The 21,006-nt window shown below is 38.2% G+C and overlaps 1 protein-coding gene across 5 annotated transcripts in view; it reads left to right on the top strand.

The window, feature by feature from the left end:
* The first annotated feature begins 3,512 nt into the window (after nt 1-3,512).
* CD36 (CD36 molecule) overlaps nt 3,513-21,006 on the top strand; it is a 36,189-nt gene continuing 18,695 nt past the window's right edge. Inside the window, exons 1-2 of one of the 5 annotated variants that reach the window (XM_032106309.1) lie at nt 3,513-3,533; nt 16,905-17,141. In XM_032106309.1, the coding sequence (XP_031962200.1) occupies nt 17,022-17,141 (120 nt within the window). In that variant the 5' untranslated portion in view covers nt 3,513-3,533; nt 16,905-17,021. Of the gene's footprint in view, nt 3,534-4,255; nt 4,367-13,521; nt 13,635-16,904; nt 17,142-21,006 lie in introns of those variants that run through there. The other 4 variants (XM_032106307.1, XM_032106310.1, XM_032106306.1 and 1 more) reach the window with 4 other exon arrangements.

Consider the following 21,006-nt stretch of genomic DNA (forward strand, 5'->3'; position numbering starts at 1 on the left):
GCATGCTCCTTGCTAAACCTTAACAGTCAACTAATTTATATTTTAGTCACTAATTGATTTTGAGTCATGAATGTTTAATTCATGTGGGATGGCTCCATTACGTGCCTCTAAAACCACTTGACACAGACCACTGATTGGAGTTCCTCCTGCACTCTGTGAAGCTTAGGTTTCATGCATTGGAAGCACAGAATGTTTGAAACGTTTTAAATGTTAATCAATTGTGTATTAAATTAATTTTTACTAATTGCAGCATGGTGAAATAAAGAATATAAAAATAAATGAGAGTAAAAACTTAATGAATTAGGTAGAATATGACAATTTATGCTGTGATTGTTTAATAAAGGGTCATATGAGCTCTTTGAACTGAGATGAAATTCACCCTGAGTACAACCCAGGGACAATGCTCATAGGCTGCTTAAATTCTTGTCATTGTATCAAGTCTCACTAGCTACAGTCACTTTTTCAGGACTAAACTCTTTCCACAGCAAGTAAATCCCAAAATCAAATAAGTCTGAATTACAAAATGAGGATGAGAACAAGTCAGATAAAGCTTATATCATAATTTTGTTCCTTCTCCCTTCTAAGGCCTCGTGAGTTTGAGTAGGAGATATTTCTGAAATCATGAAATTACTTCAAAAGCTTTGGAATCACTGGACACATGCCTGGCATATAATGTGAATTAAACACGAAGTATTGAAGTGGTATTTAGAGGAGGGATAGCCATAAAAGTGGGAATCTGCTCATGGATTAATTCGATCACAAGAAAGGGAAGATTACATAGAAAGGCAGTAGCCACATCAAAATATCCATAGCACCCCAAAAAGCAGTTCACTTTAAGCAGTACACCAAGCATGGCAACATGCCAAAGAAATAGGTCTGTATTCTGTCCATGTTCTTCATGAACAGGTGAGGAACCTGGATGGTATGAGAAGTATGGTTCTGCAAGGAATCACAACACAATTTCAAAGGTAGGCACACGTCCTCCCAGCCACATGCATTTCAGCGAGTCACACGTGGAATTTTCCAAGGAAAAGGTAGTACTTTGCAGTGTGCTTGCATGGTGGAAAATGGCAATAGGCAAGATTGCAAGAAGCAAAAAAAGCTCAGCTACCCACTAAGTTTCAGGACAGATTGAAATTGAAACAAGACACCAGCATGTATGCTCACGTATACATGCAAGCATGCATAAAGTATTTAGTTCAAAAATGTATTATTATTGACCTCAGAAAGGGAGGCCTTCACATTTTATTTGGTCAAAGGAAAGTAAAATACCCACAGGGAAGTATGTCCTCACGTCTACTATCCAAGAAAATATCTTCTCACAAGCCTCATGAGTTAATGAGTCAACATATGCCTGTCATGCCAAGACGAAAATTCTTCTCATTACATGCAGATGAAGAATCAAAATACCAGGATCTTCTGGGTCTAAATGTCTTTTAGTAGGTTTTTCATAAGCCCAATGGATGGAAGCTGTCTGCCATGAAAGCTGTTGGGAAGCTTTGAAAAACCATTTCCACTGCAGTGGTTTCTGTCTCTTCTAAGGAGATCCATACATGTTACTTGAATGTGCACACATTATTTAGGCACGTGTGCATCAGAAACACAAGGACATTAAACTATAGTCGGAGGCATTGTAGGCATCCTGACAGATACCAGCTGATAGGGTCCATGGTGTTTGTTTGACCAAGATACCAGAATGCTCCCTTGGGCACACAGACTTTGGAAAATACAACATTCAGTAAGACCTAGAATGTGAAACTGCTGTTAAACAGTCTTACATGCAGAAGTACAGCAGAAAAAAATCTTCCCCATCATATGAACATGCAATGCTGAAATAAGTACATAAGACTTTTAGAGGTACAGTTCTGATATGGTGTTACAATCTGGTTTAGATCCAGGAAAGCAAAGCAAGCTAAGTCTCTGAGCATAAACTGGAAAGAACCTGGAAGGTTCAAAATATCCCCAGAAATGAGATTAAAACCAAATGAGGTTAGATGTTGTTGCCAAAAAATGGATGTATTTTATTTGATAGTAAAAGAGGCAAAGATAAGGGAAGAGAAAAGAAAGAGAGAAAGAAAAGAAGTGTGCGTGGGGGGTGGGGGAACAGGGAGAGGTGACAGGGGTTGGGTGGAAGCAATCACCCATCCGAGGGTCCCAATGACATCTCGTTGCTCCCCTCCATCTGGTCTGCTCGTGGTGAGGGTCCCCCGTTGCCGCTGTGGCCACGCCGCCACACGCTGCCACACGCCACCACACGCCGAAGAGTGCAGAATCCCGTGGATTAATACACACTTTGGGCCAGGCGGGAACGCCCATGTGCCTCCTCTTGCAGGGGCTGGCTTGACACTGTCCCTTGCAACACTGAGGGTCTGCTGCATCATCTCTGGTGCTCTGGTGCAGGGTCTGGGGACCCCTTTCAGGGGGCCCCTTTGATGGGCCATGTCACCCCCTCCTGCTGTGGATGAGCTTCCCCTCCCCGGTGAGGACCCCTCAGCTGGGCTCTGCACAGTGGAAAATGGGCAGTCACTGCACCTCTGACCAGAGGCTTTTCCCAGATACCCAAAGTCTCTCCTCCCTCCACCCTTTTGGTTCGAGGGTCTGTTTGAGCCTGGCAGCTGATAGCCATGGGGCTGTGGTCCTCATCTTGGAAGTGTTAAGCCTGTGCTCAGTGAATGTCCCCAGCCCTGAGCTGTTACTTTATCTTATCTTCATTAGCAAGCAGCACCAGGCCTCAGTCAGGGCCCCCATTCAGGGTGTGGTAGTCTTCTCTTCAGCTTTTGTAATACAGTTTTAAAAAGTCCTTTAAGAAAATGTTTAAGTCATAAAATATAATATTTCAGTCTCTGACATATGGTCAAGATTTATCCTCTGAGAAGAGGTGGGCAGACAGCCTGGCAGTGAGACTTGGGAAAAGGAGGAGAAGTCCGAGTTAGAGTTGCAGAGAGAGAAAAGGAACTGTGAGAGATAGACTGGCGAAAAACTAACTAGAAAACCACTAACAGAGCAGAGTGCAGCATGGAAGAAATGGTTGCCAGAATCTGGAGGGACTGAGCATTTATGTGTCTACAATCCTATGGCGGCTACTACCCAGAAAGTCTTGGGAGTGTCTTGCTGAATCCTCTCCAATACCATTTTGAGAATCTGGTAAGTGACTGTTGTTACTTTTTGCCTAAAACAGAGAAGCCTGACTATAATTATAGAGAGGGTGTGTGCTTTGCCACAAACATGCCTGGGGTGTTTCATGTTGTGACGACATGTTTATAATTCTGTAATCTTTATCCTATGTAATTTTAAGGACTTTTTTTTTTTAAATGCTAAACACTAATGAGTGCCCTGACTTCTCAAATCATAAGGAAGAGATGAAGGATACATCCCATTTCCTTTCTAGCTGTTGTGGATTGGAAGGAAGGGCACAGCACTGGTTATGGTAGCCCAGTATCCCTGCTTTGCCACTGAACCTGCCTAACACTGCATTCAGAAAACTCTGAGCTGTTCCCAGACTCATCTCAGATCCCCTCCCAGTTCTGGTACAGGTAAGAGGGGGATAAAATTTTCTTTTTTCTTTTCTCTTTTTCTTTTCTTTTCTTTTCTTTTCTTTTCTTTTCTTTTCTTTTCTTTTCTTTTCTTTTCTTTTCTTTTCTTTTCTCTTTTTTCTTTTCTTTTCTTTTTTCTTTTTCTTTTCATATGGCTGAAGCTGCTCAGTACTAATTTTCTTAGAAGTGGAAGGACTTCAAAAAGACTGCTGAATGACAGCTGGGCAGAAAATAGATAGTGGGTAGAAATACCATGGGCTTTACTATTCTGAGGCTTTAGAGAGGAACACAAACAAGAATACAGTGTTAAGTTACCAAACTTAAATTATTATTTATAATTAACCTTTTCAGGTAAGACTTGTCTGTGTACCAAAAAACAGTGATAAATATGGCTTTCATTTGCAACCAGCTTTTTTGATTAACTGATGGTGTTAGAAGGTTATATACCAGAACTTCATCCAGAGGGAGAAGAGAAATAAAGAAGAAGGTATCAAGGGAAATTGGGGAAAAAGAAATGTGAATGCCAAGGAACAAGGACAGATTTGATGGAAAGCAGTAAATTCTGGAAGACTGGGGGAAAAATCTAGGGGATAATCCAAAGGGGGAGGAGACAGACTAGGGGAGATGCTTGGTGGAGGCGTGACTGCTGAGATGATAGGGTAGAAGGTGAGAGACATACACAGAGCTGGAGGAGGGAGGAGATTCTCGGAGAAGGAATCAGGGGTAAAAGGAAGCACATGTAGAAAGGAAGGCAGAAGTCTGGCAACAAGCTGGAGGCTGCAGCTGCGAAAGCCACACAGGAAGCAATCAACAGGACTCCAAGAAGACCAAAGGTAGAACAACAGCATTTACATAAGAGGATAGGTCAGAAAATATCTAGATTAATGCAAATTTCAGAAATATTTTTTTATTCCTACCTTTTTCTTGTCACTTGATTTTCTGCCTAACTTTAGAGAAGCAGAAATTTCATAGAAAGCCAGGTTATGCCATGGAGTGCCCCTTGGGTTAATACATGTGGGAGTTTTATAGCCCCTGTCATAATGACTCACCTCCAGGGTCTTGATAATCCTCTGGCATAGCTTTTATTTTAATTATGAAAGCACTTGGCAGACTGGCTGATAACTGTTGATATTTGCTGTAACTTTTTCGAAGGAGGTCCTTTATAGGCTGTTCAAATAAAAAAAATACAGTGCTTAAAACTTAGTAATTTTAGAAAAGTATCTGCTTAAAACTTAATAATTTTAGAAAAGTATCATCCCTGCTCTCATAAAAGGATTTAGCAAAGATCCAAACAGACAGGCAGATGAGGCAATAGCACTGGCTCAGATGTTCATTTAGACAACCAAGTTCTGAACCAAAGCCTGTGGAAATTGTTAGAAAGAGTCCCATGAATTTGAGCAGCTGTGCTTTCAGCTGGGATCTCTCATCCTGACCTGTCTCTGTGCTTTGTGTAAATAAATATAAGCCCAAATCTGAAGAGCTATCTCTAATATGACACATACTACCTGGCTGCCAGTACTTTGTGGGGATTAATTGGGATTAGGCTGTGTTTGCAAAGAGTCACCACAAAGAGCAAACTCAATTAAACTTGTTCTGTATTGGCAACAGGGACCTGATACATTCCCTCCAAGTGCTGGGCTGTTGCAGAGGCTACAGGGATCAGAGGCAAAGGCTGGTCCTGAAGGGGTTTATTAGATCTGGCCTTTCTTGTAAAGCATAAGTGTGAGAGGGTATTATCTTGGGCTCAGAGGTTTCATAATTCCTTATCACTTGTGATAGTTTAGGTAAAGGGAGTTTAAAAGGTCTGTGGAACTTTCTGCTTCTCTTTGTGGCTGATGCAAGATCAGCTGTCTGGTTGGGCCCTGGGCTGCAGGGTTGCTTAGGGTTGCCACAGCAACTCTAATTTTCTGTAAATACGGAGGTAAGTTTGCAGGTCCTTCTGCACCTCTGCAGTTCTTTGCGGTGAGAGTTGTGAGAGCAGCTCTCCCTCCATACAGGTATGTGATCCTGCTCCTGGGCTAGGGGCAGATTCTGAGCCTAGAGCTGGGTATTTTATATATTTCTTGTAAATGTATTATTGCATCCTATAACTTGCAAAATGCTCCTAATTGCTGGTTACTGAAAGCAAAGAGAGATGTCATTCAGCCTTTATTTCTTGACTGTTTATAAATACAAGAAAAGTCCATTCACTAAAATTTGTAAAGACTAAATATACTGGTAGTCAAATTATTTCTCTTGCATATCTTGATAATGTATATATTGCTAATATTTCACTGTAATTGCAATTAAAATAAACATATTGTCTTGAGGTGACTTTATGATATGTATCCCATATCGCTGCCCTATGCCCAGAAATTAATTCTTGTGCCTTTCCTTGCCTCTAAACTGAGCCTGAGAGAGGGAAGGAAAAACTGAGCAAAACTTTTTCAAAGCAGTTTGCAGCTTGTTCAAGGTCACACCGAGATAGCGACTTTTTTTTCCCCAGCTGCAGCAGGGGAGCGAGGAAGCGCCCGGCTTGCGGCTGCCCGGTCAGCTTTTGGCCAGTTGTTCAGCTTCTTTTTCTCCAGAGAGAGACTGAGAGTTGAACATTTTTTCCTTCCCTGGAATTTCTGATTCTCTCCCTTTTCTACTGGACTGCTCCAACCTCAGAGCACGTCAGGAGGACTTTCCACAGGGCACAGAGGGCCTGGCCCTGGGCCAAGCCCCAGCTCCGAGGAGACCAAAGGGAGGACTCGAACACTTTCCCAGTTTTTCCTCCACAGCGAGAGATTTTATTATATAGCATTATTTTCCTTTTCCCATGTGTTTGTTAAATAAATAGTTTTTATTTCCTTCACTTTCCTTTGAGGAAAATTTGTTTTTTCTCAAACCTGGTGGGGGAGGGATGGTGGTGACCTGCCTTCTCTCAGAGGATATATTTCTAAATTTGGCCAAACCAGCACACATATTGAAACTTTAACTGCAATGAATGTATTAATAATTTGCCTGTTAATCGTTGTATAAAAGCCTATTACATAAGCAAATACATGCATATGTTATACAAAATATAAGGAGATATACCAAGTTTATGGCTGTATGCATTTACTAACTGTGATACAAAAGAACATATGAAAGATACTGTATTAATTATTAATTATGGGAATTGTATAATTATTAATTGGAGGAAAAAGCATATATTGCATTTCTGTGTAGTTTTAAAATTATAATTTATGTGCAATAAATATGCTGATGTAACATCAATTAATTTTTATATGGAAGTCCTGAAATCAACCCAATAAATAGCATAATCATATGCTATTTTAATGATTTATTTTCTTGACCATTGACACAATAGCTATATTTATTCAGTGGGGTTCTTTTTAACTTGGCAAAAATATTCTACTCATTAAAAAATGTGTAGTCTGTAGCTGCCTAGTTTTGGGGTTTTTTTTCTGTGCTCAAGTGAGACTTCAAAAGCATTTATATAATTGGCACAACCAGGAAAATGTAGGGGGTTTGGGTTAAATTTCTGTAATTTGGAACTACTTTTTTTTTTTCCCCTGTAACTGATAGTTATATGCATATTTCTGTAACATGTTTTCATCTGAAAGAATAATGCCGTATCTTAGGATCAAAAATTACATGATCTGAGAAGCTCAGGGTATCTATTAATTCCCTCGTTCATTTACTGTTAGTGCACAGAAATCGCTGCTAGTACTTTTTCAACTGCTCTGTTCTTCATAGGTGTTAATATTTCTCAATACACAGTGATATTACACAATTTTTCATAATCTCTTTAGATCTTCAGCTGCTGGCAAGGTATCTCCTGTGGCAATGGTAATTTTGTTTTTCAGTGTTGGGGTTTTGGTTTTTTTGGCAGTGTATGAATTATGTTTGATTCTTTTATTGTGGTAATTAAGTATCTTCTCAAGAAAAATATGAGAAAAAGGAAAAAAAAATCTTTTTTCATCACAAAATAATTTTCCTCTATTCCAGCTACTGATTCTGATTCCCAAAGTGAGGTTGGCAGCTGCCCAAAGGACATGGCGTAGCTTCAGGAAAGCTTTCTTCTTGTGCTGGCCTGATGAAGAGCAGGGTTTTTCCTCGCAGTAGGCTGATGGTTTGGCTTTGGTGTTTGAGGCTGGACTGAAGCCCCAGGGAAGATCTTCTGTACGTTGTTCAGACCTAGGACATATCTCCAGGTCTGGAACATGTAAACTGAAAGATAAAGGTGTCAGTCATTTGGCAGGTCTTCAATACTTGAGAAGTCACCAAGAAGTTGACCTAAAACTTAGGTATTCACAATTGGAAAAATCCCCAGTGTGTATGTTGTTCTTAATTATTACAGAGACAAAATTAAAGTGTAGCTGGTAGGCAAAAAACTAACATAAGGACTACCCAGTCATTCTTCAAAACCACTGACATTGGCTAGGATGATTCATTGTGGCTGTTTCTCAACCAGGTATTGCACTAGTGAAAGATTTTAGAATTACTCCATTATTCTGTGACTTCTGATCTAAGGTGAAGAGTTTTGCAAGAAGTGGAATATATCCAAGTAGGGACAAGATTTATTAAATTTCTCCTGACTTTCAGAAGATGTTTGCTTTAAAGTTTTCATGTCCTACCATTGGAACCTCCTCTCTGTGCTCTCCTTGTGAAGTCTAAGACAAATATTTTGTCAACAGAGTTGCCTCATCATATTTCAGGGCTTGCCCCACTCCCCTGCTACACCAGGGGAGTAGCAAAGATTGTGAGGAAGAATCTGCTACTGCAGGACACCCAAGATAAGAAGAAATTAAGAAAGGCAGCCTGACAATCATAGAATTGTAAACACTGATGACCACCAGGCCATCCAAGATAAGAAGCCAGCTCAGTACAACTCAGAACTAGTCAAATACTAAACACTGAATATATTAGAAAAGCAGAACATATAAAAAGAGTCCTTATCTTTTTCTACTTGGTGTGATAGCTTTGTGGATTCACCACCCACTGCCCATCTTTGTGCAAATATGAAATAACAAAGCCATTGGCTCTGTGTGTGTTTGGCTCACTGGATACTGGGTGATGAATCCCAATTTTTGGGACATCACTTAGATCAGTGAGAAATGTCTCTAGCATTAATAGACCAACCCAGCCCTTTCAGTAAGAGATTTTCATAGCTCTTCACTGTTCCAGACTCACTTGAAGCCTATGTTACAATATTACAGTTTCTTATTGGATTCTGTTAGCTACTAAGTTCCTTCCTGTCTATATTCTGAGTTACTCTCACGTGAACTCACAGGAGTGGAAGAATCAGAGTCTGCTCTGTCCCTGCTGCTCTTAGGCTTTCTTCACCTAGTCTCCCTGCTAAAATCACTTGGAGACAAATTTTAAAAGTGATTTTGAGGACTGAGAAAGGCAGCAGTTTATGCATGCCACAATCAGTGAAGAGCTCAGAAGCAGTATTTCCAGGGAAAAAGCCCTGAAGCAACTGCTGGGTTTTCTATCACGCATTTTCCCCTTAAAGAACCTCGTAACAGTTTGACAGAGGAACTCATCAGTGACAGGAGCCAAATATATCACACTGTTTCCACTGTGCTGCTGCCAAGCTGGCATGAGCCACTGGTATTTTAGGATGTTTTTTCATATCGTCAGGACACACTGAGAACCACAAGGGACAGCACCTTTGGTCCTAACACTTTACAGAGCTGGGAAAGCTACAGCTGGCAGTCTCTAGTGGGTAATGAAGGAGCTACACAGCAGTTTGGAAAGAGTCTTCCAAACTCATGTGAAGAGAAATAAATTATTAATGCATGTTGGGGAGGGTATTTTTTCAGGAGGTTGAAAAATGCTTGATATGAGTGGTTGCAGTATGACTCAGGGCATGCACTGGCAAGCCTTGAAGGCCAACACACCTGCAGTAAAATCTGTGATGTGAGCTGGGAAAAAAAATGCTATACCATGTCTGCAATCTTTGTCCAAACTTTCCATTAATGGCAGGTGGTAAATATCTTGAAGTTTTCTTCTTGAATTTTCTATTTGTTTCACAACTTGTTTGCATTTACCAGAACCCTCCTGTATAGCTGTTCAGGTACCCTCAATACCCTCCACTGATGTGGAGAGGAAATGACAGACGTTTTTGGGGAGATTGAGTGGAATTGTTCTAACGTTAACCTTCTCATCATTAGATACCTATCCATTGTTTAAATGCTTTGCAGTTAAAGGGGAGACATCAGTACCTCTAAAAGATATCCACTCCTTGGAATTGTTCAAAAATAAGTAGCAGTAGCACTTTGTGATATATGGTTTAGTAAACATGGTGGTGCTTGATGGTGCTTGGACTTGATGATCTTGGAGGTCTTTTCCAACCCTAATAATTGTATGATTCTATATATTCTTGCCTAAGATAAGATTTAAAGTACTTGGGATGAGTTGTGTTCATTCCTCTCTAGGGAGAGGAAAGGAAACCAATTTGTTTCCCTTAGGCCAGATGCCTGCTTTTAGCTGGATAATTTTACTGTTAACAAATATTTGTAATTAACTTAAACAAGAAAAAGAAATTAACCTATGCCTTTCTTTATTTTAGAACCTTATAGATAAGATAGTAAAAGGAAAACTGAAACAGCTAAAATATCTTTGTGCTTCCTTCTTTTTTTTTGTGAGGTGACCTGACCTATAAAACTCTGTTCTGTCCTGTGACTTTTGGAAAATAAGGTGGTACAACATAGCAGTTGCTGTGAGAATAGACAAGATAGAAAGAGTGAACATTAAATTCAGGAGCAATATTTGGTCTGTATTATTATTTTATACTGTGTGTTGTATATTCATGTACTTTATGTGCAATATCTGAAGATAGGCCGTGTTCACTCTAGGAGGGCCTTTTGTGCATTGGAAGGTGAAGTAAATTGTTGAAGCTGGTCTGAGTGGATGGTTCACATGCTGCTTCTCAGGTAATATGTGATGGTGTGATACACAGAAGGTTTTAATAGCCTTAGGAAATCAAATTAACTTTCATGAATAAAAAATTTCTTTCCCTGTAAAGTAATACCTCATAGTATCTCCAGTACACACAGAGAGGCAGAAGTCTCACCCAACTGGTGGCATATTGCACTTTTTTTTTTTTTTTCTTCTCTAGATGATTCATTTGAACCATTCTCCTCCTCAGTAGATTTAAGTGCACATAGGTGAATATGAGTGTGTTGAATCAGAAAGAGCTTATTGGGGGCAGAAGCCATGGGTTCTTTTTGTTTTTCTCTGTGTGTATGGTTGGTTTTTTTTTTTTTTTTTTTTTTTTGTGGGGGGCAGGTTTAATGATTTAATCTTTCACTACTGAGCAAGGTACAACCCTTCCTGTGAGACTTTTCCGCTTCCTATGAAGAAGCCAGAGGGTCACTAAGTGCTAATAGGACTTTCAGTAGGACAATAGAAGCCACATAAGATGATGCTAATAGAATAACCTGGATAAGCAATAAATTTCTGCTTTTATTTACTATGAAAAGGAGGTAAACATAATTCCTCCCACCTTCATCTTAAAACCAGGGAGAGTACACAAAAGCTTCTAGAAAATCACGTTTGGGATGCTGAGAATATTAACCTCATCTTTTGCCCCAGGGGTCGGCACTTTACCTAACGACTAGAAAGTAGATTTTGTTGGGGTTTTTTTAACCAATGTCCTTAAAAAGTTCAGAGGGTGCAAAAGCACAGACAGAACTTTCCTGGAGCTTTCTAATTTGCTTTCTAATGTCATCTAACATATGCTAACACCTCCACACCTGGAAAAGAATTAATGTTAACACTAGTTTTTATAAGCTTCATGATAGGCAGTTGAAGAAAAATTCTGAGTGCAATAACTGTGGAAACACAGGAATATAAACTCATGCTGTGCTATACTGTACAGCAAAGAATTTCCACAGGAATGTGGGAATGTTTATGTAATCATCTTGAAGGTTCAAATTATATGTCATACTGTGATGGAATGGATCTTAATATTAAAAAAAAAAAAAAAAAAGAAAGGGAGACATAACCTATTTAGGAATTTCAGGACTTATAGGAGAGCACCACAAAGAAAATGTTTTCCAAAAGGCCTCGCTATAAGACATCTATACAAGCCACAAATAACACTCATTTCTTCATCATTTTCTTGTCAGTAGTATGTTTACTTCAGAAAATGTATGTGGACTTCATTTGGAAAAAACAACGGCATTTCTCTTTTTCTGCTTCTTGCAGTTTTCTCTGTCTTCACGAAGCATGTGAGTGTCCTTTACCCTATTTCTCCTTTTTGACAACTTTTCCTTGTGGGGCAGTTTGTCTGTTGTTGCACCACTGGGGACTCCGATGAAGCACACAGTTGTTTGTTTTGTGTGTCCTTCCTCTGTTGCTGTGTGTCTCTGCTTTCTCCTCTGCAACCTCTGAACTCTGATACGAAGCCAAAGAACACAGAACCATTAATACTTATGGTTTGTTTTGATTTTTTTTAAGAAACAGAAATAACTGACATCCAAAGCTTCTCTCTCAGCTTCCTGTCCTTTTAGCTGGTTTCTGTAGTTGATCCAGGCAGTCCTCATTTCATTGCCAAGCACTGCTGCTAGAAGAGATTTTTGCTCATACAGGATGATAGTGGGATATTGTAAGTCATAACATCAGGTGGTGCAACTCAGCATGTATATGTTGAAAACTGAACACCATTAATTGACATTAGCCTATCCCAGCAAAAATCCCCAGAAGAAATTTTCCTCATGAAGGGTGCACACTGACTCCCACACACTGCAGACAGAGAAAATGAGCATGGTAGGGAACACCTCCAGAGGCAGCAGTGAAGGAGGATCCCAAACAGGAGCATCCTTTGGAGACGTAATAGGAGGACATGTCCAATAGAAAGAATTAATGACAATATTCATACAAGTAGTCCATGGCAAGCACAGTGTGGAGGACTGCTTAACTTTCAGCAGTTAAACATCCCACTTTAACTAGAAAATAGGGGAAAACAAATTTTCTGCACTTTTCAAGGATGAGAAGCTGGAGATGTTCAGGCTCACAAACTTGCTCTGTCAGCAAGGCTTGTACTGAAAACTGCCCAGAAGGTTGTTTTCAAAAGGCCAGGCTCACTTTCAGTCTTGTCTTCACTACTAGAATATAAAAAACTCAAATTCATTAATTTTCATCCACCTTAGATTTACTTAGCAGAAATAGATTAGAAAAAGACAGGATTCTTCCACAGGAGCTAAACTTCCAAATAGAGCAACATAAAAGAACAGCAAACAGTCAAAACACATAGAAAATACTAAACCTGTGAATTGTAAACTATTCAGTTGTGTACTACAAAAGTCTGGACCTAATAATCTATTTTTAGGAATATTTTCTCTCCCATAATTAAGCCAAATAAAAGTCACTTCCTCTTGCTGCTGCCAGAAGAATCTTTTTAAACAATCCATTCATTGAATTCACCTGAGATAAAGAGGTATTTATAAAGTATTTCTTCAAAAGCTTGCCAAACTGTTTAATGTATAGTAGCAGACACTCTGATGGAGTAACACATTGGGTGACAGAGATGTCAGTGTAAAAATAAATGATTTTTATATACGTTCAGAAAAAGAAGCTTCTGGGATGACCTTCATTGAAATTCCGGTAAAATAGAAGGAGCCCTAGCACTTTGCAAGGAAATCTGTAATTGCAATCTGATACCTGAAAAAGAATCCCTTTGAAAAATATTCTGAAATTTCCTAATTTTTTTTTACTTGAAAATAAGCTATCATGGTGTGTAAAATGAAAATAAGCAGATATGAAAGAAGCGACCAGTTACCAAATAAGTAAGTTACCCTTTTGTCTCCTTGACCTTTGACTCACTTGGATCAAAATTTGATAAAGATTGCAGTTGCTAAGTATATTACCACGAGATGCAGGCTGTGGCTTTTAGTCAGTCTGTAAAAATAACCCCCTCCCCAAGCAGCACTAGAACTTTACTTTTTTTTCTGGCAAAAAGATAAAGAGGGAACTGACGTCTCCTGGAATATATAAACACTCCCTTGCAGTTGACAGTTTATGTGCCTGGTGGGAGATGTAGCTGCTTGTCTGCTGGTAACTTGATGCAAGTCATGTGCTAAGTACTTGTATGTTCAGCTGAGAAATCAGTTGCCCTTATTCAAGGTGAGTCATATGATACAACATTTAAAATCAGAGGTTTTTCCTCAGGAATACTTACAAGATCAGTTGGGTGGAAGATATTGAAAATATTTATTTTTAATGCAAAATGAAATGGAAGGATTTTACAAAGCTGCTGGCGAGAAAAGTGACATTTTATGTGGTAGTGAAATTCTTTGTTACTATGATAACGGTGTTTTATGTTCAGTATTGCTGGCGTTCCCAATTGCATTCGGTCTTTTGATATTTAATATTTTTGAAAATACAGTTCTGGAGTCACGTGAATTTATAAGGAATGCATTTTTAAAAGTCATTTTTCTGGCATTTATTATTGCAATTGAAAAGCTTGAAACTTTAAAAGAACATCAAATATATAATGAGATTATTTGTATTTTATAAGGACTTGCTTTAAGCTGACATGGACAGAAGTCTAAGTTAAGTAGTAAAAGAATTTAATAACATTTTGCATCTCTCCTCCTATACAGTTGCTTATAATTGTCTTTCAGAGATTTGAATGGACCATTTTCATTGTTATTAATTAATATTCTGTTAAGGACCTTTGAAAAAAAAATTAAGAAGTACATACCCAACACTCTAGAATGGGGTGAATAATCTTATTAATCCTGCAGTCAAATATAAGTTTAAATGATACTATAGCCTCATAGACCATATCTAATGTTGTTATGGCACTTTCTATTCTGTTTAAGGTATATAATTTTCACTTGAATATAAATTCCCAGAAAGTGCATTCTTACTGGAAATTTCTACCCTAATCTTCATAGTTTAAATTCTGTTCTGACAGATGAGAATAGCATGTTGACTTCTATGTGAAATTGAGTGTTATGGTGTGAGTACTCTTCATTGCAGTTGTGTAATGGATAATTTGAATTGCATAAATTGGGATGTCTAGACTTCTATTACATTATGTTTGGTGGGAGAAGGGTGAATATTTTTCAATTCTTAGAAGCTTGGAATAGACACAAGTTGCTAGCAGTCCCTTGCTTTCTAGCTGTTTATCCCTAGTGCTCATGAGAGATGACTAGTCTGCCTAAAACAAAATGAAATCATTGAAAAGACTTGTAGAAACTTAGATGGAAATGTATTTTGGTGGAAAGTGTATTACTGTTGAATTTGAAAAGCTTCAGTATGTAAGTTAAGAAAAAAAGTCTGATGATATCAAAAAGATCGCCTTAAACACTTCTGAAAGAACTGATCTTAATTTTAAATTTTAAAATGTGTGTTTCCACACTGGAAAAAAAAATCTGCTGGTATTAGGGGGAAAATCAAGTGGAAATAAATCAAATTCTGAAAAGTACCTATTTGACAATGTCTACTTCTCCTTAGATTTGCTACAATGTGTAACAGCAATCAGATTTTCAAATCCCCGCACCGCCTACCCAATTAGTTGCCTTTTACTGTTCTGTCTTTGCCAAACTAAAGGTCCTGATCTCAGCATAGCTACAATGATATGAGATTTGGTCCTAGTGATTTTCACTTAAAAGTTCTTCAAGTCTAATAAATTTCTAACTTAAATTTGCTTTGAAATTTGTGGTTAAACACATTATGCATCCATCCACTACATCAAAAAGCCTTTAATGGCCTTGGAGTGGGAACCACATGGAGTGATCTGGTGGCACGTGGATGGACAGGCTGACTTTTGTAGTAAGGATATTTTTACAAGATTGCACAGTCTTTTGGTCGTTCAGCTTGAAAATATCCAAGGAGAAATTCTCAAACGTACAGAAATAGACAAGGCAAGGGAGCCGTAACCTGCTGCTAGTGCAAGAGCAGGCAGGAGGTGGGTTTCCAGTGCAGTTAAAGGGAGATGTCTGGTACCAGGTAAAGATGTGACATAATTGTGAGTTTGGCATGACAAGGGAGGACACTTCACTGGCCTGCTGACCATGGTACCTAATCTGTTAGGGCATGCTGTATGTCCTTTTTGTGATAAAAGGATCACATTACTGATTATGAAAACAGAGCACACATTATTCCTATACCTGCTTTACTACTCAGAAATTCATGAAGTCCTTTAAGTCCTTTAGTCCTCATGAGCAAACTGGTTGAGTTCTTCCTCCACTTCATCTTTCTGTTTTTCTTCTCTCTGTGTTTGGCCTTGAATGTGTAATTAAATCTTAACTAATACCTCTTTAAATTGATTTAGAGATGTTCACAACATGTTAACAAACAGAAATTGGTAAGAATAAAAAAAACATGAACATCTAAAATAGAAAAGAACAGATTTTCTATTAACTGGAGCAAACCAAATAACCAACTTGCAAATTCTGTGGATGTGATTAATTCATGACTAAGAATAAATTGCAAATTGGGCAACTCTTTGTCTCAATTACTCATAAACAATAGAAAATCACAAAAAAAAATTACTGGGAGCTGGCATTTTACCACTTCAGCACTGGTGTCATTCTGATTTTCTTTATAACCCTTTTCACTAGGGGCCAGTTTGTAAGGAACATTAACACATATTACTAGCAACTCTTCCATTGAGTAATCACAGACATTTTTCTTCTGAGACTGAATAATCTTGAAATTTTAGGTATTACATCTTTCAAAAATCAAGTCCTAGTCTTGCTTTAAAAACTCTGATGTCCTGGGATTGATGAAATTAGCTGGTGGCAAGATTGCTGCTCTAGAGGGAAAATCCAGTTGTGCCTTTGCCATGAAGTTGCTGAAACAAAGTTTTATCCCTTCAGTGAGGACCATGGACTGATAGAGATCTGGAAAGAGGTTTCTTGTGGGTGCCTCCCTTTAGAGGCTGGCTTTCCCACTGAGGTGCTGATGGGCCTTGAGGACTTTTTAACTAGCATTAGGCAGAAACAGCCAGGGGAGCTCATGCCAGGGGAGTGCAACTCCTGCTTTCGCCTGAAGCGGGAGCCACGGGCGTGGCAGGCTGAGATAAAAGCAGAGCTATCTATAGCCTCTTTCTTTGGCAGAGGGAAATTTAAAGGTGATCAGGAAGATTGCCATATGAATAGTAACAATGTCAGCTTGCCCTAATGCAACGCAGCCAAAAAGAAAAAAAAAAAAAAAAGACTGAAAAAAACTGATCAGTCCGTTTAGGCAACTGGAATGAAGAAAGATAATCACACGTAACAAGCAATTACCTTGCCAAAAGTACCTGCAATTTTTTTTTTTTTTTTTTTTTGCCAGTGGCAGGTCTCTGGCTGGCTGTTTTTGACTTGCTGTCTTCCTACCTGCTTCATGTCATGTACTTTGGACTTTGGAATTTGATTTTTGTTCACTCTCTGCTTATATTAGCAGCTTCTCTGAGGAAGATCAGTGAGCCTGTTGGGACCAAGAAGTGAGGAAGAACCATCAAGCCTTACAGCAAGAATATTTGTAAGCTGTTTACCAGTACCCTAACAAAAAAGAGGAATGGGCTGTGACACAAACTGTGGGCTCCTCACTGGGGCCATAATCGGTGCTGTACTGGCTGTCCTCGGAGGAGTTCTAATACCAGTTGGAGATAATCTTATAGGCAAAGCAGTAAAAAAGGTACTTTTTTTTTTTTTCCCCCCCCAGGGAATATGGTTTGTGGTTATTGAATAGTCATTATTTCTAAATCTTATGTTCAGATTCTGTTTTTGTCTTTTTTTTTTTTTTCTTAATTAAATATAGTTTTTATAATAGATGTGATCCAAAATTCCCTGGGAATATATGCAACAGCAAAATTTTTAAAAATATATTAATTATATTGCCACTTGTTTGCTCTCTCTTGTGCTTCACATTACAAGCTAAAATATTGTTTTCAGTATGTAATTTAGAAGTAAGTGGGTTTTATTTTTATTATATTTCTGATTGTTTCTGATTCCTTTATATTTGCCTTTTATTTTGTTTTGATTTTTTTTCCATACTTTGGTACTCACTCCATGCACTTATATTTATGTACTGCAAATAATCTAAACAATCTTCTGCTGCAGAATGTAATCCTACACTCGTATTCAGTTCACATTCTGTGATTGTATGATCCAGGTCAATGTTCTCCACATGATTGGAGGATCTAATAAAACACATCTCCTCATTTTGAGTGTGAAGATTAATTGAAGTAGAACGTTTTAGACCTGGCAGACATGGGGTTTTTTTCTGCATTTTAGATTATTTTCTGTCCCTAAAATCCAGATTTTTCTGTAAAGAAAACAGAAAAAAAGTACTTTGTTATATCTTTGGTGGAAAGGGTGTACAAAGCCCTGGCGTGTCCACTATGGTGACATGAAGCCTCCTTGGGGTCACTGCAGCCAAGGTTGGTTCTCTGACAGTTACAAATCTGAAAATCTTAACTATTGCTTAGTCCTGCTGTTGATCTGCTGTGGTGCTGGAGACTGTGGACATCTTGGAGACACATTATCCAAAGGCTCCTCTGGAAGAGTAGCCTTAGCTCAATAGCTGTTGAAGTCAGTTGAGGAGGTGGCTACATGAACTGTCAGGAAATGCTGAACTGTATGTTGAGGCCCTGCCTAGATTATAGTATCACTTTTTTAAAAAAAATGAAAAAAATGGCTTCTATATAATATTTTCAGGTAACCCAATGAAAACCAAGCTGTAGAGGAATTTTCCAATTGTAATTGTATTTTTCAAGAATTTTTAAGGTTTATAGAGAATAAAAAAACATCTCACTAGATAATGTCTCAACCACATTGCAATGTTTTACAAAAAAGTCACACTCTCTGTATTTGCAAACAGTTGTAATTGTTTGCCGTGTTGAGGAAATGCTTTCTAGAAAGCACATAAATTTAAAAATTTATCTCTCCTTATATTGAATACTTACTTTAAGTTAACCCCAAGTGTTGTGTCATACCATTAAGTATTTTGAAAGCAAATTATAAATACTGGCAGTGTTATGTGTTCATCCATTTACTAACAATAATGAACCAGTTATACAGCATGGTTTGCAGATGTCTACATATTCAATTATGCCTGCATGAGTCTATAGTGGTAAATCATTTAGAGGGAGTAATTTTCCCTCAACCACTTTTTAATTTTCTGCATTGTGATCATGTTTCAGATGCTTGTACCTATTTCAAGGCAGCTCGTTTGATGTCTATTTAAAAAAAAAAAAATTGTACCAGTAATTACATAAAACATAAAAGAGTAAATTTGTAAAGGCTTTATTTACTTAATTAAATGGGTATGTTTTTTCCTAAGCACAAGTCATACCAGACTATTGTCTTTCTATTTAGCATGCTGACTTTTCAGTGACACCACAAGACTCTTGAGACAATTCCTTTTCAGACAAGATGTGCCCACGTACAACAGCTGAAATAAGTAATTAGTTAAACAGATGCTCCAGAGGGACTTGTATTTAACTAATTCTGGTTTTACTGTGTTGATGAAAGGTCTGTTAAGAAAAACAAATTTGCTATTCATTGCATTTATATTTAAGATAAATATAGAGCTGACTGCAAAGGAAACAGGTCTTCCAAACAGAAAGTGCTCAAAATACTTTTTTTTTCTGAAATATTTCATTTTTGGAAATGTAATTTCTACAGAAAATCTTTGGTAGAAACAGATCAGTTTCAATGACAAATTGGTTTGCAATTTCTCAAGAACGGTGACCCTAGGACAGGAAAAAAACAGAGTGCGATGTTCTTTCAGATATGACCTGTAGGCATTCATATGGAACAGCCTGCCTAGGGAAGTGGTGTAGCCACCAGCCTTGGAAGTGTTCAAAAAATTAGTAAATATGGCACTTCAAGATATGGTTTAATGAGCATTGCAGTTAAAGGTTGGACTGGATGATCTTGGAGGTCTTTTCCAAACTTATCAAATCTATCTTATTTCAATTTTACTTATATGAGGCAAAATCTAAACTTGGGTCCTCATCCCCTGGGTGAAAACAAAGCTCAAAATTCCATTATTTTTAATGAAAGGTAAAAGCTGTTTCTGATACGACCAGTAAAGGCAAAATCTTGTCTTAAATTCTTCACAGTCAAAGCTTGAAAAAAGGCCCCTAGTTTTTCCTCTGGCTATCCTATCTCAGAATAAATTCCAGTTCTTTGCAGGGTAGTAGGACCAATACTGTATTTTTGACAGAAATGAAAGTTGTTATCAAGTGTTATTGCTGGTTTAGAATAACAAATGTTGAATAATTTTTGGACATTTCATACTGTACCAAGACAAATTGTCCTAAATTAACTTGTTATCAAAGTCTAGTCAAATAGCATTACTGTTACTCTCAAGCAAGTCAAGATAAACTTCTTAGCAACTACCAATGAATAGGCGGAACTTTAATTTCAAAAATCGATGCTATCAATAGTTCTTTTTGTCCTTTCCTGCTTGCAGCAGAAGCCTAAATGTGCTTCTCTTAAGCTTCCCTTAAGCACCCATCTTTACACTTCACCAGTCTCATTTCTCCTTTATTGCCGTCATTGAGAAATTAGCTGGAGTAAACACTGCAGGATATATTTTGCTGGAAGGCTGCAAACTGCTTTTGAAGCAAAGAGACAGCTTCTGGAAGTGTATGGAAAATCTCAGGTGCCCTTAGGAGTTGGACAGAGACTCTATCAGGTGTTATCTCCTGGAGGGTGCTGTGCTGTGCTCTACCCAAGAGCAGTCCATGAGTGGACGACCCAAACAAAGTCCGTGTAACATAAAACACCCAGATGTCACATCTTTGTGTGTTCCAATTTATTATCAGACATCTGTGCTTCAAATCAGAACACGTGGCTATGTTTTCTAGCCCCAGAAGGCTTTGCCTGTGTCTCAGAACATTTTTGGATAAGTTGTTACAAGTCCAACCTCCCACAGGGGATGGGACTTTTTAAAGAATTCAGTATTATATGTATATATGTTCTGATCATTTTCAAGGCTCTTTAAAGAAACTGTCACTTTAAGAGCACACTCGAAATGACACCAGCAGCAGCAGCACCTTGGCAGGGATCCACTGAAGGAGATTAGTGCTAAACTATTTCAGCTCTGATACTATTCACAGAAAGGTGCCTTTGATTCCAGGACCAAAGGGCAAAAGTCCAGTCCTAATTTCTCCAGACATTAAATCTGTCCAAAGAGGAGAGAAGTTTCCATGAAGATCTTAAAGGTTTAGAAAACTGACCGTGGTAGAGTTATGAGTGAAATATGGAAGTTTCAGAGTTCTCTCCAAAAAAATATTTTGCTTGAGATTATCAAAATATACCTTTTGAACTGACTCTACACATTTCAGTTGAATATTATCATGTCTGTTGTCATTAATACTAGATATAATCTTGTCCAACATTAAAAAAAAAAATAAAAGCAAAAGGAAAGAAGCATCCAAAACAACAAATTAGAAAGATGTTGTTGGAAAAAGGTGTTTTGACATGGCTCGATTTCTACTTTTAGCCTTTCCCTCCTTAAAACAATATTATCTTTTTAGGCAAAAGTCCCA

Source organism: Corvus moneduloides, chromosome 4 (assembly GCF_009650955.1).
Source record: "Corvus moneduloides isolate bCorMon1 chromosome 4, bCorMon1.pri, whole genome shotgun sequence".
NCBI lineage: Eukaryota > Metazoa > Chordata > Aves > Passeriformes > Corvidae > Corvus > Corvus moneduloides.